At 32.2% G+C, this 27351-nt stretch overlaps 1 protein-coding gene across 3 annotated transcripts in view; it reads right to left on the bottom strand.

Moving 5' to 3' along the window:
• Positions 1 to 27351, bottom strand: part of ASCC3 (activating signal cointegrator 1 complex subunit 3) — a 301506-nt gene that overhangs the window by 228517 nt on the left and 45638 nt on the right. For 2 of the 3 annotated variants that reach the window (XM_032476218.1, XM_032476216.1), the window contains exons 5-8: positions 9637 to 9757; positions 5234 to 5435; positions 4320 to 4461; positions 3599 to 3724 (exon numbers count right to left, since the gene is read on the bottom strand). In XM_032476218.1, coding sequence (XP_032332109.1) covers positions 3599 to 3724; positions 4320 to 4461; positions 5234 to 5435; positions 9637 to 9757 — 591 coding nt within the window. The remainder of the gene's footprint in view (positions 1 to 3598; positions 3725 to 4319; positions 4462 to 5233; positions 5436 to 9636; positions 9758 to 27351) is intronic. The other variant, XM_032476217.1, reaches the window with a different exon arrangement.

The following is a 27351-nucleotide window of genomic DNA, read 5'->3' as shown; positions in this document are numbered from 1 at the left end:
CACCACCATCCCCTTTGTCTATCTGGCAAAATCCTATGCCCTCATTCACCGACATGAAGGCTTATTCTGTGAATTCATTAGTCCGCCTTCTCTGTGCTGCCATAGAAATCTGTACAACATACCCCCTACTGTACTAGTTACGTCCATGGAAATGATGTGAAGCAGATACAGTATATGGAGCAACCTAAGATCTGGGATAATATCCTATTCATCATTTCCCCCAAAACCCAGCCTGTTAGCATGGGATTCAATCATCTGGGGTCACAAAATACCTTGAATTCCTGACATTCAGATTTTATAGAACTCAATTTTCTCAACTTCTCAAATGAAACATTACACACACCTTTTATATTAACTTTCCAAACTAAACAGTACATTTAGGTGAGTGCTCCAATTTTGCTGAATAACACTGTATTGGCTATTTAAAACCCAGAACTCCTGGTGGGTATAGCTCAGTAATAGAGCATGTGCTTGGTATACACGAGGTTCTGGGTTCAATCCCCAGTGCTTCCATTAAAGAGGAAACAAATAAAATAAAATAATAAAAATAAAATAAAAAATATAACTCCCAACTGTGAAAACAGATAGAAGTCAACTTATTTAATACCAACAAAAAAGCAAACCTGAGTCTCTCACCAAAATATCAAAGACACAGTTCTATCTGCTTAGCATCTTTCACACTCTCCTTTTTAAGGTAATAACAGCTCTCATCTTTCCTTTGAGGAAGTCCTCCTTGACTCCTGATGGCTCACAGGGAGTTGACGATGAGGATACACAGGTGAGTAGACATGGTCACTAAGAACCCCACATTCTCACCACAGAGAAAGTGGTTCAGAAACAAACCTGTGACCCAAGTCAGGAAAATCAGAGTCCAGCCCAGGAGTTTCTTATGGGGAAAACCCTTTTGTTTTTACAATTGAGGGAGGGGGAAGCAGCTATTCTTGGAGTTGCCATCCTGAATTATTCCCTGATTATATGGAGATAGTGTATCTGGGAGTCAGAGAGTGAAAGAACCAGGGAACCAGGGAAATAAAAGGAGAAGGAGAGTAGGGGGGTGGGAAGAAGAGACACGGAGGAAGGAAAAGAAAAGGAAATAATGAAAGAGAAATTCAAAGATGGAGAGAGAAAGAGACAAAGACAGAGGAGAAGATCTGATGACATCGTTTGAACATGTATACCCAGCTGGGCACACAGGCAGCTTTATTCCTGAATATTCTGGTTAGAAAAGCCAACAAAGTGTCTTCATTGCTAAAACTTGCTCTGACTTTGATTTCTCTAACTTCCAATGAAGTGAGTCCTAATACAAAAACCTATCTAAATTTCTTTAGATCATTCCGAGAAAGTACAAAACCCAATTAACAGCATTAACAGCCAATTCTGCACATCATTTTAGAATTTTAAAATTCTCCTTACCTTTTTAATCAAATTACAGAAGTAATTTAAGAAGACAGGACAAATTTATCTGATGCGACATTCAGTCAGTGAGAGGATATAAAAGCATTTTATCTGTAGTTCCATAGGACTGTCAGGAATGGCATGCAATTATGAAAAGAGATAGATACCATCTAAAAGAGCACTTTTCCTGATACAAAAAGATACTGCCTTACAGAAAAAAGATCCAAATCAACCAGCTAACATTCTGTTAACATCTGAATTTTCTCTTGAGCTCTATATTAATACCCATGGTAATGATATCTGGTGGGGTCATTATCTATAGTAATACGACATCAAAGAGTTTATTTATGTACTTATAATGACCCATTGCATTTGAATGTATTATTCCCCAATTTTACCCCTTATGAAACTGCAAATTAAAAAAACCACAATGAGAACTCTCTACATGCTATCAGAATGGTTAAAATAAAACTATAAATAATACATAAAATATAAATTAAAATGGCTAAAATAAAAAAAATAGTGATAACACCAAATGCTGGCAAGTATGTGGAGAAGCTAGGTCATGCTGGATTGCTAGTGGTACTAAGAAATGTTACTCTCGAAAAAACTGGTAGTTTCTTAGAACACTAAACATGTAACTACAATATGACCCAGCAATTATACTTTTGGGCATTTACCCCAGAGAAATGAAAACTTATGTTCACACAAAAACCTGTACACCAATGTCTAGAGCAGCTTTATCCATGTTATAGATGCAATTATGTCCCCACAAAATTCGTAAATTAGAGTCATAACTCCCAGTGTGACCATATTTGGATACAGCACCTTTAAGGAAGTAATTAAGGTTAAATAAGGTTATCCGAATGAAGCCCTACTCAGATAGTACTGGTGTCCTTATAAGAAGCGGAAGAGACACTAGAAGAGTCCATGTCAAGCCATGGGGACACAGTAAGAAAACACCTGACTGCAAGCCAGGAAGAGAGTCCTCACCAGAAACCAAATTTGTCAGCACACTGATCTCAGACTCGTAGCCTCCAGGACTGTGGGAAAATAAATATCTGTTGTGTAAGCCACCTAGTCTATGGTTATGGCAGCCCAAACAGACATACAATTTATTAAAGCCAAAAATTGTAAATAAGACAGATGTCCTTCAACAGGTGAATGGTTAAACTGTGATACCCATATCATATGTTGTAGGTCCAATAATGATCCCCAATGATGTCCTCATCCTAATCCATGGAATCTATAAACATATTAGGTTACATAGCAATGAGACATTAAGGTTGCAGATGGAATTAACTCTTTTATTCCTACAATATAAATGAACAAAGTATTTATTTGGAAATAAGTATGAAAGAAAAATAAGAAGCCTGGTTCATTTATTATACAGACAATGCACATCAATGATGTTTTTACATGAAAATGTTCATATTCAACATATCAAACTAAATAAGTCTTTATCATGATAATCCTTGTAATGACTGCAAAGGTTTAAAAAGAAGTATGTACATAATTATTTAATTCTACAGGCTCTCAGCCCTGTCTGCATTTCAGAATCGCCTATAGAGCTCTAAAAATCATCCTCAAAAAAATAGGTATCTGGGCCCATCCCAAGAGATTATGATTTAATAGGGACCAAGGCATTTGGATTTTGAAAAAGGTCTACAGGTAATTCTGATGCACAGGATGAAACTCACTAATAAAAGATTTAATTACAATTTTAGTCTAGCATAAAAATTTACTGTAGGAAACAACCTAAAATTGTAACAATACGGAAATTGTTTAAAAGTAATAAAGGCATAAAATGGAATACTGTATAGTGATTTAAAATGATGCTGTAGAAATATTCTATTATAATATAGCTTGACCATTTGCTATATTGATGTAATACATGAATCCTTTAAAATAGCTTAGTCACATCAACTTACCAAGGTTAAACCAAATATTAGCTAAAATAACCAAAATAAACACACAGCTATAAAAATACATATACATATATATATGTTTAATGTGTAAAGGAATGCATGTAGGCTTTTTAAAATTTAAACCCCCCTACTGTATGTACCTATTTAGTAACCAAATGCATATATCTCTGTACTGTATTAACCAATTAACTTTTACTAATAATTTTTCCAATACAGATCTATTCAAAAACATATCAAGCATCAAAAACATCAACTTTATAAAATCATCAGCTCACCTCATCTAAGTCTTGGATATAAACTGGTTTTTCCTGAAAGCCAACTGGCATTGGTTCACTGTAAGGAATCTTTACTTCTTCATACATCTTGTTATTCTCTCTTTGGATTCCCTCTGGTAAAATCATCTATGAACATCAAAAATTAAAACCCAATAATCATACAAAATAAAACAATTGCCTTGGTAAAGATTTGTTAATTCCAGAGGGAAAGAAAGAAAACTACTGGTTTTATGACACAATACTGGTAAATAAATTTAGCTAATTTAAAGGAAAACAAGTCTATATAAAATGAAAACAAACAAACAAAAACCATACACACACACAAAGCATTCACGAACGACTTATCTCATATAACACACAAATCAAATTATGTTGGTGAGTTTTAAGTACATTGATTCGATGGTATTCCTGAAGACAAACATACTCACGCAGCTAGGGAAAATGCGCAATACACATTTCGGTCATAAAGTTATGCAACTGCTAGAACTCAAAAACACAAGCTGCATAAATAATGACAGGGAGGAGAATAAATAGGTTTTGAATATCTACTGTGTGTTAAGATCTTTACATAAACTGCATTATCTCATTTTCCCCAGTATTTCAAATGACAATTTAGCATAATATAGTCAGAGTCACCAAAGAAATAGGGAAAATCCATGTGTCATTTCGTCTCATCAGAATAGACATATTATCCAAAAGTGGTCAGATACCAATGACATACCTTTGCACCAGCAATGAATGCTGATGTTTTCATGGCTTCAGCCTGGGAATCATAAACATGGGGATAACGTATTTTTTCAACATCCGAGTCTCTCTGTCTGCTCAGAACTGGAACGCTTCTAGCATTCATAAGTGCCTGCTCTCTGTAAATACAAAAAACAAAACAAAACAAAACAAAAAACGAAAAAAAAAAAGGCTAAATCTGTATTTTTTTTAATCTTGCAAACGCAGGCATATACTGAAACCATACCACTAAAATAACTATTTCAGGTAGCCTCCCATTATAAAAAGAGAAGAAACTAAATTGCACAAAAGAGGATACCAGCAATCCTGAAATTTTACAGTAATCACTTAAGGATCAAACACATTTTTAGGTACTATCTTTAGTTAACATCATCTGATAAGTTTGACTTAATGTTCTTTATTTGTAATTTTGTTTGTCACAATCCAAAGATATTTAACAAAGTACAAATCCCTTTTTAAAAAAATGGGTTTCAATATTTAAATACCATGTAAAATAATGCCTTTATTTCATTTTCCTCTTTTCTACTTCTAGAGAACAACAAGGGAAAAAGTATTCATTGAGCTAGGAAAGAAAATAAAAGTCTCAAAATAAATTTGTGTGCATTTCATAAGGCTTAACCTAGTGGTGTGTGCACAGCACCTAAAAACAGCTTACCTCTACAATCTAAATCTCTCACCTACATGGATACACTGGGAATATTCTAATTAAGCAGATCACCGCTTTCTTATTCCAGATACTTAGGTTTTCATACAACAAAATTCTGTTTTTATAAGAAAGCATGACTAGAAATAAGAATCATCTAAATTGTAAAAACTAAACTAAAAAATGATAATGCTACATAAAAGTAGCAATTACAACACAAGCATGTTTCAGTTTCTGGCTTTTATTACCTGTGTATCCGCAACTCTTTAGGATCAAAGCACAGCCCTTCTGCAATTTCTCCATCTTCTCCAGCTTTTTTTTCCCGTCTGGCAATTCTTTTCTCTTCTCTGCGATACTGTTTCATTAACTGCTTTTCTTGTTCAGACTGAATAGTGACTTGACAGCCGTAATTAGGTTTAGCATTTTCTCCTAAAATTTTTTTACAATTGTCTATGAAGCAAATTTAAGATCACATTTTACAAGTTTAACCTTTATAAAAAAAATTACTTTTTTCCCTCATCAAAATATACGATAGCACAATGCTCTAAGAATTCATTTTTTTAAATTTTAAACTGGCATATTCAATTATACATTTTAAGGAGAGTTTTTTAAAATCACAATTTCTAAGTGATATTACATAGTGGCTTAAGAAAAGTCAGCAGATGTTTTCTTCCTATAGACTAAACAGTTTAATGTTGTAATTTCTTAGATATAACATCAGGAACCTAAAAATTCAATTTCATAATTTTTGAAATAATTTGTTTATATAATTTCAATAAACATAATAATTATCAATACTAATTAGCATTACTATTAACATAATAAAGATATTCTTTACATACCAGATATAACTTTTCCCTAAGTAATAGGTCTTACTCTGTTAAATTCTCAATATGCTATGACTAACTTATACATGAAATAAAAAAAAATAGAATATAGCTCAGGATATACTGAGAAGGTGAAAAATAAAAGAAAGAAAGAAAAAAATACGGTCCAACTTTTCATAGAAATACAGTTTTTTTAAGAAAATGGAAGAAGGCTAGAACCACTAAGAAGAATCCGGTCAATTAAAGCTCAGCGTTTTCAAGGTACAGTTTAAACCTGTCGTTCGGTCAATTCAATATGCAGGAAAAATGTTCTTCCAACAGGATTACCTTCTGTGTTTAATTAAATCTTTCCAAGTAGTAGTATTTTGGCTTACTATAGCCCTAAAGGAACTGACAGGAACTTCGTTGAAAGCAATCCAAGTCAATACACATTTCACTGTACTGAAGACCTATGTTCCAGGTACTGCTGCTAGGCTAGGAAGATAATGAAGAATGGACTTGGTCCATACTCTGAAGGAGCACAGTGAAAGTTATTTTGTCAAATTCCAAGATTCAGTGCAGAGCACGGAAGAAGTTCAGCACAGCATCAAGAGGGGAAAATTAATTTTCTAATTCATTCTAAGTCAAGTCTTCACAATTCTCAGACATTTGTCACTATCTCATTATATGATTTTGAATAAGTCATTTTAGCTCTCAATCATAGGAAATAACCCCTCTGTCTAATGGCTTTATAAGCCTCAAAAAAGAAAATGAGAAATAAAGATTGATCACACCTCAAAATTATGAAATGAGATATAACCCCAACTACGTTAGACCTAAATTTTATAGTTCTTAAAAAAGTATTTTTCTAAGTCTTATACATTCTACTTTCTAAGTAAATCTTATACACTTATTATAATGATTGAATTTATAACTAATTCTCAGTGTTAGAAAAGCAAGTAGCATACTGACAGTTTTCAAATGTACTCTGAACTATGAAAAACGAAACTATCTGCAAAGTCACACAATGACAAAGAATTTTTAAAAATGTGAATAATGCCATATAATTACTGCTGTAAATGAATATTAAAGATTTTGTATGTGAAATGAAACATTTAGGATGGCATACTAGATGCTATGCTAAATACATTAACATTTTAAGCAAATGTGACAGTAACAAAATACTATTGGATACATTTGGGGTCATCAAGGAAATTCAAATTACAAAAAGGAAATATGGCTACCTCATTGATAGCTTTATAAGGTATCAATCAGAATATACTGAAATCCTGTAAGACTGAATATAATAGGTAATAAAAAAATCAAGTTACAAAGCACAAATGCTTAAGTGCGTGGTTCTCCTTGATGGGTTCAGCTAACTGTAAAGACTGTCAAGCAGAAATGAAATAAGCTTAACAGCAATTCTAACATAAAATTTTACTGAAGAACATGCAGAAGCTTATATATCCTTTTAAAATGTTATTATGACAGAAAAAGTTTTGTATAACTACTCAAGATACTGTCACTTGACAGCATGAGCTAACTTGATTTTTATTTTATGATATACTCTGTACTAAGCATTTTCCACAACAGCCCCAAAAAGAGAATTTAATTTACAACTATCCTCACCCTAGCAGACAGTACACTATACCCACCTACTTCTCAACTACTTTACATTTCCTTGTAATAAGAACAGAGATAAAGTAGGGTGGGTATGTATCTGCATAAAAAGATTCAAAGAAAATCAGTATGAAAGCTAGAAAGTGCTAAATGGAAAGAAGCTATTGCTCCCTAAGACCAAGATCGTGATTTTGTGGAATAAAGAAAAGGACAGGATGTCAGTTACTAATGTAGCTTAATAAAGAACACAAATACAATTTGGTAGTTTCAAGAGAATTCTGAAGGATCATTAACACAATTATATCAAAAGATATAAATGGATGAGAACAATGATAAAGTAACAAGAGTCTAAAGATTCTTTTCTTCAACAGTTGCCTTTTCCCTGTGCAAAAAACATTTAAGGAAAATAATTTTAGTGCATGTACACAAAAAAACTCTACTTAAAATATGTTGGTTGTCAGCTTCTTTACCACACTCCTTAGAAAAAGTCAGTCTATGTGTTTAAATGCCTCAAATTTTCTATAGTGTAATTATTCTTCTTAGTAGCAACATTAATAGTGATCTAGCATAGACTAAAAGAGTAAAAGCTGTTTGAGAAGAGTAGAAGGTATTTCAGGGTAGACTAATAGTTCAAAGTTTTTAAAATAATTCAAATTTAATATTTGGTTTTAGGTTAAAAAGCATGTTGCTTCTCAAAAGTTATTATAGTAGAATAAAATTTGTGTATAAATGTCATACCAAAATGAACATAATGAAACTACTAGACAACACTAACTCATCACCTACAGCTTTCAAAAACAAGTATGTGAAGGTGGAGTCATTCCGAACTTTTCATTAATAAATTAACACTATTAAAAGGTGGAATCAGTCAGTAAGTATCTCCATATTAGCACTTAGAAAACTGACAAAATGGACACAAAATTCTCAGAAATTACATCACAAGATTAGATATTTAAACTCATTCCTTTTCTTCTAGCAGATACTCATTTTAAACACTCCTTAACTTTGACTTACTGCAATATCTGATCAAGCACTGCTTAAGAGGTGGGAGTCCTCTTAGAGTAAGGCCGTATAAGTGTTCAAAACTCTTAAAGAACCAAGAGACTTGCAGAAAGACAAAGTGGCTAAATTCAATACATCAAAGTTTCTAGACATCTCAAAGCAACTCCAGGCAATTATCAGTAATCAAAGTCTAGGATAAAGAAAATCCATAAGAAGTTTTGGATTTAAATCAAGGCTGTTTTATAATTTCCTTTTAGTGCCACACTCATAAATGTTAGGAAAAGGTGACATCCCTTACACTGAAGAACGATACTGATTTGAAGAAGGGTGTCTAATTTCTTATGCTCACGTACTTTTTAAAAATTCCAAACTATTTTAAGGTTGGCAAGGAACATTTGAGTAAATGTAAGAAATTCAGTTTTCCTACTTATCACTTAAAACCTAAGGTTGGTATCAGTTGTCCCATAGTAAGTAAGGCTTTTGTTGTTGTTGTTGTTGTTGTTGTTGTTGTTGTTGTTGTCTTCCTTGACAGCTCTGATTCTTCTAGGATTTTCAACTGTATGTAATACATGGCAATATAAATGTTCAATTTGCTGGGTGTGATAACCATACTGCAGTTAAGTATAAGACTGTTATTATATGCTGAAGATTTTACAGCTGAAGTAGTATGACATCTGCAACTTCCAGTCACTGTTCGGCAAAAATTTGAAACGTAGGAAAATGTGTGTGTGTGTTTGTGTGTTCACATGTGCATACTCACGTGTGTGTGGGTGTGGTAGAGACTGATAATGAGAGGAGGGAAGAAGCAAAATGTTAATGATTGGTGAATTTACATGAAGATTATGGGAGTATTTATTGTACTATCCTTGAATCTTAATACAGGTTTGAAAGTTTTTAAAATAAAAAATTAGCTTAAAAATTATAACACTACTTGACCCATAGTAAGCACTATATATACGTAGTTGCTATAAAAAAAAATCTGTCTATCCAAATCTTCTGCCAAAAAAACACCATATATAAACATAAATAGAATCTGATACAACAGCCTATTTAGGGTATTGATATTTATTTTATAAACTGACATCACTAAGATCTACTTAAAAGAATGATATCAGTATATATACATAATAGACCAAAGGATATTAAAAGTATAACTATATTAAAAAGACTGCTAACCAATAAATTTTTCCTTTAAATAAAATTATCACTTAATACTTTCTTACCTTGAAGAGCCTGCAACTTATGATCATTTGAAGAATTAAGAAATTTGTCCACAATTGTAATTCTGTTCTGGAGGAGTTTCTCAATAAGTTCGAGTCCATCAGGTCCCAGCAGTTCAAACAGCTTACAAGAGGAGGAAAATCAAAACAACCTTAATTACCTCAAAATTAACTTTTTTCAAGTTATTTACACCCTATTCAACAGAGCTATGAAGCTAAACTAACACAGAAGAACCTACAAAGTACTTAGAAAAAAAATCATTTAAAAAAACAACTTAGGAAAGAAAAATAACTTCTCGCATTGCTAAGAAGCTATCTGCAATTATATAAAGAACATGATTCAATTTTTAAAATAATTATGATTTATACACGAAACTCTAAATCGCAAAATAACAAATTATTACACCTGGTTTTCCTTGGTATAACTAAGGGAAATTCGAATGCTTTTTAACATTCTATTCTTGTTTTCCCAAATAGAGTGCAGAGCAGAGTCCCAGTTTCTTTCTTTCTTTTTTTTTTTTTTTTTTTACAACTTACTACGTAAGAGCTATCCTTTTTGAGTTAAAAAACCACTAGAATGTTTTAATATAAATTATGACTGGCAAAATTTTTAATGCTTGATAAATAATTAATTGTATAATCTTTATTAAATTTTATGATTTTTTTCATGCTTAATTAATTTTAATGCTTTTTATATGTGAAATCTGAAACACAATACTGCAAGGGCTTTATGTAACTTTACTGAAAAGTTTTCATGCATATCTTACTCTCCTATGAAGAGAAGTTGCCAAAGATTAAGTTCATTCCAAAGTCAGAGAACCAGATTTAGGATTTAGAGACTTTCAATTACATAACTGTATAAAATAACTGTTACAGAAAGCCTTCAGATTTCCTCAAGTATGGTCTGGGGATATGTATTTTCCTGTCCAGAAATATTATACTCTAATTTTACATGTGAAGATTTTATTTTAACCAAATTCTAAATGTTCTTGGAGAATCCACACAAATAAAAACATCATTAAAAGTAGAAATTTGTGTTGAGTATATATGACACTAAATATTTGATAAATATTTTCTTTTTTCTAGAGGCCACACAAGGAGAGGCAAGATTAGAACTTACGGAACAGCCTACTGCTTCCATCAAGTACTCAGCTTCTAAAGCAGGGGTGTTTAGAGTTTTACCTCAGAGATTTTGTCTAGGGGTAGAATTAAATCATAAAACAGAAAGAGCTCAATTTCTTCCAAAGAAATTGACCTCACCTGCAACCAGGACAGGAAGTTGAAGGCCAAGGGCTGTCTCAAAAACAGCAGAGGTTGTGATGAACCGCAATTAGGAAAAGATTCACAGATTCAACAACTAGGTTGCAGGAGAGAACTGAGGGAAGAGACAATGGGGAGGAGTCCTCTTAGGGTGAGAATAAATATCAACCCTGACCTCTAGAATTACTCCTTCAAAGGGGCCACAAATTTACTGAATTAGTTTGTATAGCAATTTATGCCCAAGGGCATTTTTGCAAATAAAAGAGCAGTCATTGGTAATAACAGCTGAGTGTGGTCCACAGGGACCAGTAGAAAAAGGTCCTGACAAAACTAGCTTTATCTCAGAATGAGTATGGGTATACTCACAGGCGTGCCTCCCTAAGGACCTTCAGAAGCTCAACACTGTGGGGTGCGGGGAGGAATTTTCTGCACTAAAATAACCCATGGTCACTAAACAAATAAACAAGCAAATAACAATAACAAGCCCTAGAGGTGGTAGAATAGATGAAATGAACAGATTCCTAGAAAAACACAAACTATTAAAACTTACTCAAGACAGACAATCCGAATAGACCTAAAACAGTGAAGGACGGAATTAGTAAAAAACAACAAACAAACGCACAAAGGAAAATCCTAATCCAGATGGCTTCAATGGATTTCTACAAAGCATTTTAAGAAGTTAATACCAATTTCTCATAAATACTTCCAAAAAACAGAACAGGAGAGAACCCTTCAAAACTCATTTTATGAAGTCAGCATTACTCTGACACCACAACCTGACAAATACATTGTAAGAAAACTACAGACCAGTATCTCTCTGGAATATGAACACAAAAATCCTCAATGAAATACTAGCAAACCAGATCAAATCCAGCAATTTATAAAAAGAATTACATAAAATGACAATATGAGATTTATGTCAAGAATATAAGGTTGGTTCCATGTCAGAAAATCAATCTATGTATTACATGATACCAATAGAATAAAAAACAAAAAATCACATGATCAGCTCAACAGATGCAGAAAAAACATTCGACAAAATCCAGCACCCTTTCATGATAAAATACTCAACAAACTAGAACTAGAAGGGAACTTCCACAAACTGACAAAGGGCATCTATGAGAATCCAACAGTTAATATCATACTTACTGATAAAATACTGGATACTTACCCACTTAGAACAGAAATAAGACAAGAAAGTCTGCATTTGTGACTTCTACTGAACACTGTACTGGAGATTCAAGCCAGGGCAATTGGGCAAGAAAAAGAAATAAAAGGCATCCAGATTGAAAAGCAAGAAGTAAAACTATTTGTAGATCACTATGATCTTCTATGTAAAAATGACTAAAAGATGTACAAAAGTACTTTTAGAATTGATAAACAAGTTTAAGTTTTCAAAAGGTGTACCAAGACCATTCAGTGAGGAAAGATCAGTCTTTTCAGTAAATGATGTTGGGACAACTGGCAAGCCACATGCAATAAAATGAAGTTGGACTCATACCATACACAAAAATTAAATCAAAATGGATCAGTGATCTAAATGTAACAGGTAATTTATAAAACTCTTAAAAGAAAACACAGAAGCAAATCTTCATGTCCTCAAATTTGGTAAAGGATTATTAAATATGACATCAAAAGCATAAGCAACAAAAGAAAATGGAGATTTGGACTTCATCAAAATAAGAAACTTATTTTGGCAGTGAATAAAATGACTCACAAATTAGGAGAAAACATTTTCAAATAAAGTATCTATTAAAGAATCTACATCCATAATATATATAAAAAATTCTTACAAATAATAAAAAGACAACCAGTGAAAAATAAGCAAAGGATTTGAATTTAAGGAAAATATATAAATGGCCACTAAGTATGTGAAAAGATACTTAACATCATTAGCCATCAAGGAAATGAAAATCAAACCTACAAGAACCACCAGAAGGGCTATTTTGTTTTTCAATGGAGAAGAATAGGTGTTGGAAAGGATGCAGAGAAAACTGGAATTCTCATACACTGTTTGTAGGAATACAAAATTGTGTAGCCATTGTGAAAAAAGTTTCCTGGTTCCTTAATAAGTTAAACACAGAATTACAATGTGACTCAGCAACCCCATGCCTAGGTATATATCCAAAGGAATTTAAAACATGTCCAAACAAAAACATGTGCACAAATAAGGCTATTCACATAGCCAACAGGTAGAAACAACCCAAATGTCCAGCAACTAATACATGGATAAACAAAATGTGGTATAACGATACAATAGAATATTACTAAGCCATAAAAAAGAATGAAGCAGTTTGTAACATGGGTGAACCTTGAAAATATTTTGCTAAGTGAAAGAAGACAGTCATAAAAGGCCATGTATTATATGACTCCACTTATATGAAATGTCCTGAACAGGAAACCCTCTAGACACAGAAAGTAGGCTGGTGATTGTTTAGAGCTTGCAGTGTAGAAATTAGGGGGATAGTATCTAAAGACAGGATTTCTTTCTGAGGTGATGAAAATGCTCTAAAATTGACTCTGGTGATGGTTGCACATATCTATGAATATATCCAAAACCACTGATTTATACACTTTAAATGGGTAAACTATACTATATGTGAATTATATATCAATGAAGCTTTTTTTTTTAAATTATGAACCAAAATGACTTAAGATAACAAAAGTAACCAACAAATTGCTTAGGGCTGAAAGATAAAGATTAAATACAGTTTTCCCAATAAGAATTCTGAGTATTTTGAAATTCTGTTAGACATAAGCCCCATGCTTAAGGTAAGGGTGATATTAAAGAAAAAGCAAATTCAGAAAAAATAAATGTAATACATACCTACATAGTTACTTTCCCACCCCAAACTGCAAACAAGCTGTAGTAGGAAATGCATTCAATATACCACATGAAATGTCTTTAATATTCTATCAATGCCCAAACAATGTATTAATTATTAAATTGAGAACTTTTCCTCCATAAGAAAATAATTTACCATCGCAGTTACCCTTACATATATTCTCAGCTACTCAAGGTTATTTACTTTGAAATATAATGTTGACAGATGATAAATTAGAGATCAGAAAGTTTTAGTTCAACCTAAGTTTAGGAAACGACCAGTGTTTGACCAGTGTTTTTAGAAGATAACTGCTAATGTAATGTCTCAGGTGTAGAATCACAGCACAAAAAGCATGTTATTTATTAAAAATAACACACCTAAGACCTAGCAAAAGGGGCAAGAAGGCTGTTTTGCTCTGAGTAGCAGGACCTCCATAACCCCAAATGAAGAATCCACAGCAGAATTCTAAGATTAAAACAACCCCAAATTATACTTTCCCTAACATTTGCCATTTTCATCCACATGGAGAGCAGGGGCAGTTATCATTCAAGATTTGCACTAAAAACTAATCTGGCACCAAGACTGACTATTTGTGAAGGTACAGATGTCTGGATTACTGTTCTATACACTGACACAAGTTCCAGAAGCTATCAAATTGAAAAAAGGAGGGAAAAGTTAACTCGGTATAGAAACAGACATCAACTTCAGAGTTAAAAAAAAAAAAAGAATGCAGCTCTTAAACAATAAAAAGCCAGGTTTCACTACCCTGGGTAAAAATTAAGGATATTAGATTTAAAGGAAACACAATAGGAGCAGACAGGTAACATCCTTTTCCTGGTAGATTTTGTTAAAGCCATTATTATCTATTAAGGCACTTCTCAATAGACAAAGGTGCTTAGAGTTCTCACTGTTCTTATAAATCCTTTTCCATTAAATTAAATTATCAAATTAAAGTAGTTCTTCATTAAATTAAAATAATTAATGGAAACAGTAAAAAAAATTAACCAATAGAGTTTGTTCCTGAGATGCCAAAAAATATGTATATTCTTCAGAACACAGACTAACTTTAAAACAGCATTACTTCCTTGTTCCTTACACTTTTAACAGATGAATGCAGTCGTGAATCTCTCAGAAAAGGTAATCTCTACTTTCCACTATATTGAGTTATATCATTTTCATTCCAATAGGAACAATGCTATACTGGATGCTATGTCCTAGCACAGTATCAAATGAATCACAAATATTATACCATTATAAAAGCAAAACATAAAATAATGAAAATCTTTAAATAATATACCATGTAAAACTGTGCTATAAATCTTATAAAATCGGTAAGAAAAAAAGAGATAAAATGGGCCTAAATAAGAACTATAAATCTGTTTCCAAGAAGAGGTATGCAGAGGTGTACTGAGGGTTTGTGAAACTACAGAAGAAACATGAGAAACATACTTGTATTACAGCTGTACTCAAAGAATCAGATGCAAAACAGTATTTCCAAGTAAAATGCAATTTTGGTCATGTTAATGTCCTATTTGAATCCTACTTCTCAGCTTAGTCAAAAAGCATTGAACAAATATATTACTTAATCTCTAAAACAGGCTTTAAAACAAATAAAATTTGAATATTTATAAAAGGTTTGTTAGTTCCATTCTGTTTCCATCTAATCAATAAAATACTTCATTAAAAGTCAGATTATAGTAAGTCTATCTGAAGTTCCAAAATGACCTCTTTCAAATAAGAAACCAACTATTCTCCGTATCAGTCAATGGGCATTATGAAAACTAGCCAGTGATACACAGTAGGCATAATATCTTGATGTGAGTGAGGTATCTTTTTGGATAACAAAATGGTTCAGTGGATCAAGGGTTTAATCTCAATATCGAGATCACCCACTAAAGCTGTTCTTCAGAGACTGGCTATGGCTCTGTCCTGTTCAAAATTTTGTCAATAATATATAAACTGGAAGACATATTAAATCAAATTTGTTTAAGTGTTAATGTAGGATATGATAGAATCAAGATTTTTAAATTTTCTAAATAGTATGATATAATTTGGCCAGACCTAAAGAGAAGTAATAGAGATAAATATAAAACCCCACAATTAGGTTTAAAAAGCTGCATACTTGTGCGAGATGAGGAAATATCATCCTAGCAAATAAACAAATAAATTCCTAAGAAAAATCCTGTAAGAGTAGGGGATTGGTTGTTTGCAGGCTCAAGAGGAATAAAAAATGCAACGAAGGCTAGGAAAAAATTTGATGCAGTAGTAGTAATCTCAAAAACTCCATTTAGCATCTCAAAGGATACTACATTGATTGAACCATGAAGTGTTGAATTAAATTATAATCCATACTTTAAAAGAAGGTTACAATAAAAAACTAAACCATAGAACATGAAAAAAAGTAAAAATAAGATATATCTATGTAAATTTTTCCAACAGCAGATCTGTTAGTATCTACTATCCAATCTAAGTGAAGGATACTCAATCATAGATTTGACAAAGATAATGAATATTATTCTGGCCCCATCTTCCTCAATGCATCATTCCACCTTGCTAAATATTCCTTATTCTTCTTGAAATATACTTTTCCTTTGATATCCTCGACACACCATTCTTTTAATATGTATCCTACCACTCTGGCTGCTACATTCCTGTCTCCTCTCCAGGCTCACTTTAATTATTAAATGTTGGAGTTCCTTAAGGTTTAATCCTAAATTTTCTCTTACATTCATTCACTCCATATTCTCTCTGGAGCTGCTCACATGCAAGCCCTTACCTTCCACCAGCAAGCATAAGCTGAAAACTCTTAAATTCACATATCCTTTCCAGATCTCTGCTCTGAGCTCCATTTATCATCTCCACTTGGAGGTCTCAAGGCCTTCCAGAATTCTACACGCTCAGAAGTATCTCTTGGTTTCCCAGCGCTTCACCCTTTTCTAAGTGTTCTCTATTTCCAAGAATGGCATTGCCCTCCTAGTTACACAAATCAAAACTAAAGATGCATCCTTATTACCCCATCACACCCAATCCTATCCATCACCCAATTCACTCTCAAGATCTCCTGATCTTAATTACTAAACAGATTTCAAGACTTTCCGCTTGTCTGTGTCAAGCTCCCTAACACTTACTGCCTGTACCACAGGTTTCCTAAATGGTCTTTGCACGTTGATCCAAAACACATTTCAATCCATTCTCTACATAGCAACCACAGCAGATTTTATGAAATGCAGGTCTGATCAATGTATACTACCTCCTCTCCACCCCTTGTTAGCAAACTCTCCAATAGCTTTCCTTGTTCTAAAGATGAAGTATTAAACTGAACACAGAATCAGAACCTCAAAACATCACAAAGTGCTAAGATTCAAAAATACTGAAGTATATTCAATCACACTGCTCTGACTTTCTAGAATACAAATAATTACTAGTAATATTTCTATTATGAAAGTTTTTTTTACAATGTAACAGTTTTATTATATGGGTATAGCTTATAATCAATATCTACATTTAATATAATAGTTTTCTCTGAAAATGTTATTAAATGAATGGTGTTTCTGAAAATTTTCAGTCCATTACAGAATTTAAGAAAATACAGATTAGGTATAATCCACTGATACCAACAATGCTCATATTTTTTTAAACATCTTCTGTGCAAGTGCATTCTAAGTCAGCAACCCACTCATTATTTTATACTACTCCTTGTCAGTCAACTTCATAACTTAGCAAACTTATAATATAATAACTAGCAACACACAGCAGTTTAGCTTAGGAGAACATCAACCAGGGCTCAAACCATGAGCCTACTGTTCACTAACTTTAGGACTTTAGACATCTTCTCTTAGCCTCCATTCACGTGTATGGTGGGAATAAGAGTTCATACATACCCCTCAAAGGGCTGTGATGAGAACTAAATAATGTACATAAATGTTTCTGACACAGTGCCTTACATATAATAAGTAATTAACTTTAGGTGTTTAGTGTTATTAAAATAAATGAATTACAACCAAGTAAGAGAGTAAGAAAAGTACAAAAATAATTTGCATCATAGTGAGAATGACAACAATACCTAATAAGTGTACACTACTTATGTACCAAGCAAGTAACTGTTTTACATCTAAAGTATATATTTCCACAGTCTCCATCTGAAGAAATATTCAATGAATATTTGCTAAATAGACATTATACTGATGCATTTATTATTTAAAAGCAACCTTGATAGAATAATAATTCAAAGAAAACATCACAAAAGTATGTAATATTCAACTATCACTTGTCAGGAAGTAAAAGAACAACACATAAATACTAACAAACATATCTGATATACATGTTCAGCATTTTTTTTCATGAAAAGTGTGCTCATGATTGTAGCATGTGCATGCAGATATTCTAACTCTAATTTCTGCTGGTACAATCATTCTTGGTTCAATGGTGAAATTAAATACAATATACTCTAGTGCTCTGTAAAAAGGAGCAATAGGTTTAAAATCATTGCTTCAATTAAAACTTTAATCACTGGTTAGATCACAGCTTCCTTAACCTTCCTGCCAACCACCAGTATGTCTTCATTTCAGTCTGTTACATACTAGAACCAGATGAATCTCCCTTATAGTCAGCTTTCACATATACCTTCCCACGCAACTACAATGGGGTCATCTAAGCTCAGTTTGGAAGGGACCTTAGAGGACATCTAAACAAAGCTTCCATAAAAGCAATAATTACTGCCAAGGGAAGCAGAATAATAGGGCAGTTGAGAACATGGGGTTGGATTCAGAACTAAGTTTATCAGTTCAGTCAATTCCTAGTTATAGGACTATGGGCAACTTTCTTAAGCTCTCTAAGCCTCAGCTTTCTTGTCAGTTAAAAGAAATCAGCACGATGTCTGACAACAAGTGCTCAATAAATACTTATTGCTGTTATTGACATTTTTTCCCTGGCTAATGAACATCTAGCATACTTCTACCAGCAGGAAACTCTTATAAGGCAACTCGTGCCACTGCTAGAGAATGCTACTTGTCAGGAAATCCTTCTGTATATTGAGCCCAATCAGTCTCACTGTAGCTTTCATCTATCACTCTGGCTGTGGCCTCTGAGATTACAGAGAATGATCTCAGTAACATTTCTACAAGACAGCCCTTCAAATGTTTGAAGGTAAGGCCAAGTAAAGTATTAAGCATACTTCACTCACAAGTCCTCTCTTTCCCAGGTAAACATACATCAATTCCCTACTATCAGTCATATAACTTGGTTTCAAGATGATTCTTCATCCAGGTTCACTTAGAAAAGTAACTTCTACTGAGCCTCTTTTTAAAAAAATGGCACCCAAAACTTAACATAATATTTCAAATACAATTAGATCACAGAGAAAAAAACAACTCCTGACTAGATGTTAAACTTTTCTAAATATAGCATAAGTTGGTAACAACATCATACTGTTGGCCCAAACTGGATGTGTAGCCAAGTAAAAACATTTGGTTTTAGGTTTTTTCCACATAAATTCCTAGAAAAGATTCCCATATCCTGTAAATATAGCAATTTCAAATGAATCCCTTATAAAGTTCATTTTCTTCTTGTTTCTTCTTTTTAGTCTTTTGAGAGCTTTCTAAATCCAGAATCTGGTATTTACCGTATCAGTAAACACTATCAGTGTTGAGTCTATCTTGAACACAAATTCATTAACCATGCCTTTACACTAATTTTTGATTAAAGTATGGAGGACAGGACACAAGTTTAAAATAAAACAAACAAACAAACAACAACAACAACAAAAACCCTGCAGGATGACCTGACTCCAAATTGGCAATGAACCAACATTTTGGGTAAGGTTTTTCAATCAACTATTAACTCCATTAACTGTATTACTCACCGGCTGACATTTTTCTATCTTGTTTGTCTAATTTAAAATCTTCACTATCTAATACTGTAGCCACTAGTCAAATAAGGCATTTATATTCCAAGTAATTACAATTAAACAAAATTTAAAATACAATTCCTCAGTCACATTAGCCACATTTCAAAAGATGAACAGCCAAATATGCCTGGTGGTTACCATGTTAGAGAGCAAACAGAATATTTCAATCTTCACAAAAAGACAGCACTGGTTTAGAAGATATTTTGATTCTACTTAAAATGCTCTCTTGAGATCTAGATAGAATATGTTTATATAGCATAATCTATCTAGTTGCATTATACAAACTACTAAGTTAGATATTTTTTAAAGCATGTCATAGATTTACATTAGTTTATTTATTTTTTATTTCATTAAATTCTGCTCTTTACATAAGTTAGCACATCCATAAAAACACACAAAGAAGTCCTATACAGAGATACGCTGAAAGATTATACTAAATTGCACATTTCTCATTTTTATTTGTTACCTTTTCCAACTTTCCTATCATATTAAAAATATTTTATTTAATCAAAAAAATTTATTTTATTTTTAATACAAGACAGATTCTAATTTATCTTTTTTTTAACTTTTTGTCTTCTAAGGACACAAAGCATCACTAAATTATAAATAAAAATAGGTTTTCACACATTAACCAGATTTGGAATGAACACCAGAAATTATATACACCAAAAAATTCCCTATCATGTAGATAAATCAGCTGATAACTAATAGTTAAAGGACCAATGATCAGACAATTTAAACTTTTCCTCTATCAAATCTTATTTTTCAAATTAAAAACTTTTTTTTAATCAAACATGATTTAACCAAATGGGAATCATGCTAACCTAAGAAAATCTTATCACTGAAAAGACTATTTCAGTAACAGTAATATTAATAATTATTATTAGTTCATAAGAGCAATAAAGTGTTTTAACAATTCAATCATTTGAGTTAATAAGCCAATTCCTTGTCCTAATATCTAATTGGGACTAGTTAAGAGGGATGAAGATAAAATAAGTACAGAATGTCCATTATTTTCTTTCCAAGTAGAAGAGCCATGGATGGCATTTTTGAACTAAGCTAGTTAGGAAAAGCAATAGCTTGTAAACAAATTTAAAATTTGCTTGAGCATGTAAGTGGCCACATTTACAAAATGGAGCAAGCGAGTGAAGTATTACTTTTCAAGTAAGCTTATTTCTTTGTATATCAAAAGAAAATGAGCATTTTTCACACAAAGCAATACCTGTAACTTCTGAAATACACACCTAATATTTGAATGAGAATTATTTGTTATATTTCATCGTAGATTGATAATATGCAAGCAATAATGTTTAGTCTCTTTCCTTATTGGCACAGAGAATAAAAATCACAGAATTTATCAGGGGACCTTTCTATCTGGGAGATTTGCAAGGCACTAAACTCTCTATACAGAAATTGAATCCCTAAAAATACTATACTACACATCACTTTTTTCTGGGTATCAGTGAATATATAAAATGTATAAGTAATGAAGTTATGAGAATCAGGTACTCATATAAAACTAGAGACAGGGTTAAATGTACCAAAATACACAAAATATGTGTAAGGCTCAACAACAGTATAAGTAACAAGTTTCTGGTCTGAGGTCTTTCTAAAGAATTTTTCTTTTTGTCTTTTTTTTTTTTTTTTTACTTTCTTTTCTTTTTTTTTTTAACTTTCTTTTCTTTTCTCTTTTTTACTTTCTTTCTATCTTTTCTGTTCAGTTTTTTTGGGGGGGTCCTTTTCTTAAATCAAAATACTTAAAAGGGCTATAGTTAATTTATTCTTATTAACACAATTATCATGATTAATTTTCCATTACCTTGAGCAAATTTAAGAAATCAATTTTAACCCTAAGGAGAAAGAATAGTCAAATAAAATGTTTATTGGTCACTGACTGTGCGAGTCCAATTGGCATGTACATTCTATATACTGAATTTATTTATTCTACTAACTTTCAAGTTTTAGAATGTTTATAAACAGCAAAACCCTTAAAAAGTTTGCCATAATAAAAAATACGATGATCCTACAAGAATGATCAGTTATTTCTCTAAAATAGAAAACTAAACTAAAATACATTTTACTTTTAAATTTCTTCTTAAAACTATCTTGAAAAGATCCATTCCCTTTTATGCTAAAGATATGAAGGAGATCATTTTCTGAAAACAAGTATCAGATGAAATTAAGATGAAAAAGAAGATATGGCACAAAATTCATGCTTGAATCCACCTCCTCTGGTAAAACAAAAAGAGAAAAACCTAAAAGACACATCAAACTTAAAAACAAGAAAAATATCTCCCTGGATGAGAAACAGAGAAGGGGGGAAAAAAAAAGGTAAAACACCGAGTGGGGCTAAAGAGACAAGCTGGGCTCCAGTTCTGGACAGCAAGGCTACAAATCTGGCTCCTGTGGGATAACGGGATAACCTAGATGAAAAATGTTCCAAATAATGTGAGATGTAGAGCTAGGCTTAGCTGAAGCCAGTGTGTACATGGGGCTCCGCTGATCATGAGAAGAGGCTGAAAAGAACTCCTACCAAAATGATACCTGGGGCCACAACTACTATAGGAATCTAAGACGGGAGGGGGAGAAATGTAGAGGAGAGAAGCTACAAATCAGTATCAGCGTAAGAATTAAAATTCCCAAACATACGAAGAAACGTTAACTAAAAATGATAATCAATTTAACATCAACATGAAACTTAAGTTCATTCCAGTAGAATGTAATGTGGAACAATGTAAACACTTTCAATCATGTACTACAATGAAGTTCAAAGAGATCAAGAAGGCAGTTGCTTAAAGTAAAAGAATTTATGAAACAAAAGAGGATATATTAGAATGTTCTATCTTTTCTGCTCAATTTTTCTGTAATCTTAAAGCTGCTCTTTAAAAAGTGCACTGATTTTTTAAAAAATATGATAAATGATTCCAGAAAAAAATAATTTTAAAGTTATATCAATCAAGGTGATTATTCTCTTACTGCTGATAAATATTTGTAAAGTTAAAGAATTACATACACTTGTGGTTTAAACAAAAACTACCTAGTAAAATGCCTTACATATAAAAGATGTTTAACAAATCTTTGTGAAGGAAATGAGTAAGTAATGAAAAGAGGGAATTAACAATCAATATGTGTAGGGTCATTTTCTAACAGTATTAGTTATCAGGTCATAAAACTGAATTCTCATTGGGATCTATTTTATTGTTCGGATACAATAAATGGGGCTTGAGGTCACTCTATACTTTGAGTATTTCAAATGTTATCATGATTATTATTGATAGCATAAGAAAACAAGTAGTTGTAAACAGATTAAAAATTTAAAGAAGAAGCCCATTTTCAATGTGAAACAAATACATTTGTTATAACTGGGTATAACTACAAGGATATCATGCTTGTCCCAATGTCTTACTTATCTGAAGATCGGAAGACTGCCAGATGTCTTATTATTTAAAACTAACACCTGCTACAGGAAAAAAAGCTGAAACGTATGTGGAAAAAAAGCTGAAACGTATGTGGAAAAAAAATAAAGGGAAGAGCAACAAAACCAAAAGCTGGTTCTCTGAAAACAAACACTTCTCTATCAAAAATGAGAAAGTAGAGAAAAAACAGACAGGGGCAACATAACTAAAAACTACCATAAAAAATTTTTTTTTGTTTTTTAAGAAGACATGTATTACTTTAGAGCGAAAAGCTTGAATACTCAGATGAAATGGCTAATTTCACAGAAAAATGTAACTGTCAAACTTAATTTAAGAAGAAATGGAACATCTGAATAAACCAACAACTACTGGAATACCTGAACTGGCAACTAATGTCTGCCCTCCAAAAAGACACCAGGCCAGGCAGTTTTAGAAGCGTACTAGCATCAAACTTTCATAAAGGAGATAATTGCTTTCCTATAGAAACCTTTTAAAAAACAGAAAAAGAAAGGTCCAGAAGTTATAATATTTTATGAAGTCAGAATAACCTTAGGTGTTAAAACTGAGTAATTCACAAATTCTCTACTCAGGCTAGGATTCTAGGCATAATAGGAGGATCAAAACCCCCTGAGATGCACCAGTGCCTATCCAATAAAGTCCCAAGAAAAAGAGAGTGTGTTCTGATTCTCATAAATGAAATTAAAACAAATCCATGTATTTCCCTTTTTAATTTTACCAAGATATGCATTTTAAAACTTGGAGTTGCATCTTCACCTCTACTGTAATAAACAGCATACATTATGTATTACATTAAGCACAGTATCCAAAGAAAAACTATATTCATTTCAGGGAATGTCTTTCTTTGAGATAATGAGTAATTTGAGATTTGCATGTGAAATGAAAAAGATGTGCATACTGAAAACGAAGAATAACCAAGTATGATAAAAGAAAATGTTAACTGAGTAACTCTGAAAAAAGTTTTGAATTAACAGTCCACGTGGAACTGAGTATCTGAATAATTACACAAAGTAGGTATGTTATCCTAAATTGTAAATTATTCTTAGTTTGATTTGTGATATAAAAAAATTATTAAATATTCATACATTCCAAAAGTCTTAACAAAAGAAAATAACCATGGAAATTAGGACAACATTTATTCAGTATTTATTTTTCTCTCTAGAAAAATGTGCTATGCAAATTGTTGCTGCATTGCAGAGAATTAGATAAATTATATTTTCAGAATAACTAATGCTCATTATTTACAGGTACTTAATCTAACACAACACTTTAACGAAGCTAAAATCAAGGTCACTTATCACTTAATAAAAACTACTTGGAATGTGAACACTATTTATTCCTGACATACTATAATTAATTAAATGTATAGTAAGTAAAGTTAAAGCTAGGTACCATTGTATATTAAAAAGCTTACTTTACATTTTCATGCACTTGGCAAATTGATAGCTTCCTTGATCCTTAAAAAGAAAATATGCTGATTTTAATTGCCGTAGAGAAAAGAAATTTACAGCCATCATATGTATGTATGTGTGTGTATATGTGCACATGTACATACAAAACTGAAGAAATTAATGGATTAAATTTTAAATATTTAAATAAACATTTACAGCAATTTCTAAATCTAATAAAGTTATTTATGTTTACTGACAACTAAAACATTATCCAAAAATGTCTTTACTCATCTCAAACACTACTGAAACACAGAAACTTATTCTTTATTCTACTAATAAAATGTATTTATCTTATTTTTCAATATTGATACATTGATATCTCTCTCTATATAAAATCCATATGCTCTTCCAAATTAGTCGTAACAACACTCATTAGAGCAAACACAATTTTCTTGCCCATTCTACTTTTAAATACATGTATGAAAGTTCCAAGAGAAGGCAGCTTAAGAAAGCAAGATAATGGGAATGGGTCGATTAAACTTTCTTAGATTTCCCGTTTTGTTTCCCAAACCTACTTGACACATAGTAAAGAACGAATGAATGAATGAATGAAGTGAGCAAACAGTGCCAAAAACATTCATAAGATGCAATGCATGAAATATGGCAAAATGTCTTACTCCTTGAACAATCATTGTAAGTTTAAATTAACATGTTAATATCTTTTCTTTCAAATCTGTAACAAGATGATATATAACCCCAAGAACTCTTGGGGTTGAAAGGTGTCTTAAAAGTCCCCAAAATCCAAGCCTATACAAATTCCAACAAAGTGATCATTCACCATATCTGACTATATCTCCAATAAAAGGTCTTATTATTTGCCAAAAACGCTAATTATATTTAAAGACAGAAAATTAAAAAGGTATACGTGAGCTGAGATCTGTCTTCATGTACTTTCAGCCCCAAGGTCCCAGTTATAACTCTTTGGCCATCATCCCTCTTCAACATACAGAGCTCAAACATTCTGCCCATCCTTTTATCCCATAATAGCTTTTTCTTGAAAAGAATCACCAAGTGTTCATCATAAAATATTATTTCCAGTTCCTTTCACTGACCTGATCACTCTCCTCTCTATGCCTTCTGCAGGGGATTTAACTCCCTTAAAGTGTAGGGCCAGGTGTAGCCTGTAGAGCCCAAAAATGAAATGAATTATCACTACCCATGTATGAGACCATACTCCTTTAATAAAAATTGTATCGTTTGCTAGGTACATAACACTACTTACAATAGCCAATACATATGGAATATTTACTTTCTGCTAGGCATTAATCTACATGCCTCAAGTGCTTTTATCTTATATCATGTATCTTCACAGTCCCAATCTATATGGTAAGTCTATCACTTTCTCCACATAACAATTAAGAAAACTGCCGCTTAAAGAAGTGACTTGGCCAGGTCAGTTCATAAGCAGGAGATCTAGGACTCATGTATGTGTCTAACCTAAAGTCCATGATCTTAACCTATTTGAATTTGCACTTCCCATGGCTGACTCACACTGAATTTAGTTTTTTCTAATGCTACTGCTAAACTAGATCTTCCTCTCAAAAATGAAGTGTTTCTGGTTACAAGTATATGAACTTATATTTATCTATTTTATCATGTCATATTCAGCCCATCACTCTAACAATCTAAGCCATAAAGAAGGGAATAAAAGCAACATTCCACCAAGATAAAGAAAAAAATACAGCTAGTGCTTTCCCAATACAGACTATAAAACTTAAGAGACCTGTTATAGCAGGTGAAACACTTCAACTATCTTGTCCTTTCTTAAATTTTACATTCAGCTAGAAGTAAAACAAATGGTTCTTGAGTTTTCCTCATAAAAATTTCATCTCTTATAAAGTAAAAATAGGAATGAATAACTTAAAATGGCAGACAATGTAAAAGTACCAAGAATCTGGGGAGAAAATGGCTATATCAGTTTAGAGTATGCAATATGGACATACTCAGATATGTGCCTATAAATTAAATACAGAGAAATGATACATCTGATTCAGATAACATTCTACCTAAAACTAGTGAGACTAAAAAGTAAAAAGATCAAAAAACATGGAAAGTTCAATCATGTCTTGGGGATTGCCTTTCTGAGAATACCAAAAGAAGATTTATAAATGAAAAGATGAATAGATTTCCTATTTGAACACTTAAAACATCTGCAAAAATATTTTCATCTCATTATAAATTCTTAATTAAAAAAAGTAACTCAACTTCAAATGAAAAATTAGCAATTCTCACAAGAATTCAGTAAGTGGCCTACAGATATATGGAAAAAGTCTTTAACTTCAATAGTCATAAAAAAAATGTAACTGAGGGTTAAAACAGTGAGATACCATTTTGCCCCTACTAAACAGGCAAGTTTTTTTTTTTTTAATGTATAATAAACAGGATTGGCAAGAACGTAAATACAGGGATACTCTTACACACTACAGGTAAAAATGTACACTGGTAGATTCCTTCAAGAAAGAATTTTGTCAGTATTTATGGATGTAAAACTTTCACTAGTAGGCATATATTCAAGGGGAAAATACGTATGAATAAATGTACAGCATAAGTCTTTATTTCAATGTGTATAATAGGGAAAAGCTAGATTTAACTTACATCATCAATAGCAGAGTATTAATTTAACACTAGAATATGATGAAAAATATATACTCTGCAGCCATTAAAATTATTATACAATAATTGAGTTACTATGTTGAATACCTAAAACTAACATTACATTGCAAATTAATTATACTTCAATTTCTAAAATTATACAATGTATTGTATATCTTATTGTCATAAAAATACACACAGAAGTGTTAAGTAATAAAAAAAAAAAGCATTACATATACTATATGACCCAT

The sequence above is a fragment of the Camelus ferus genome, unplaced genomic scaffold (assembly GCF_009834535.1).
Source record: "Camelus ferus isolate YT-003-E unplaced genomic scaffold, BCGSAC_Cfer_1.0 contig298, whole genome shotgun sequence".
Lineage (NCBI taxonomy): Eukaryota > Metazoa > Chordata > Mammalia > Artiodactyla > Camelidae > Camelus > Camelus ferus.
This window is presented reverse-complemented; position numbering and strand designations above follow the sequence as displayed.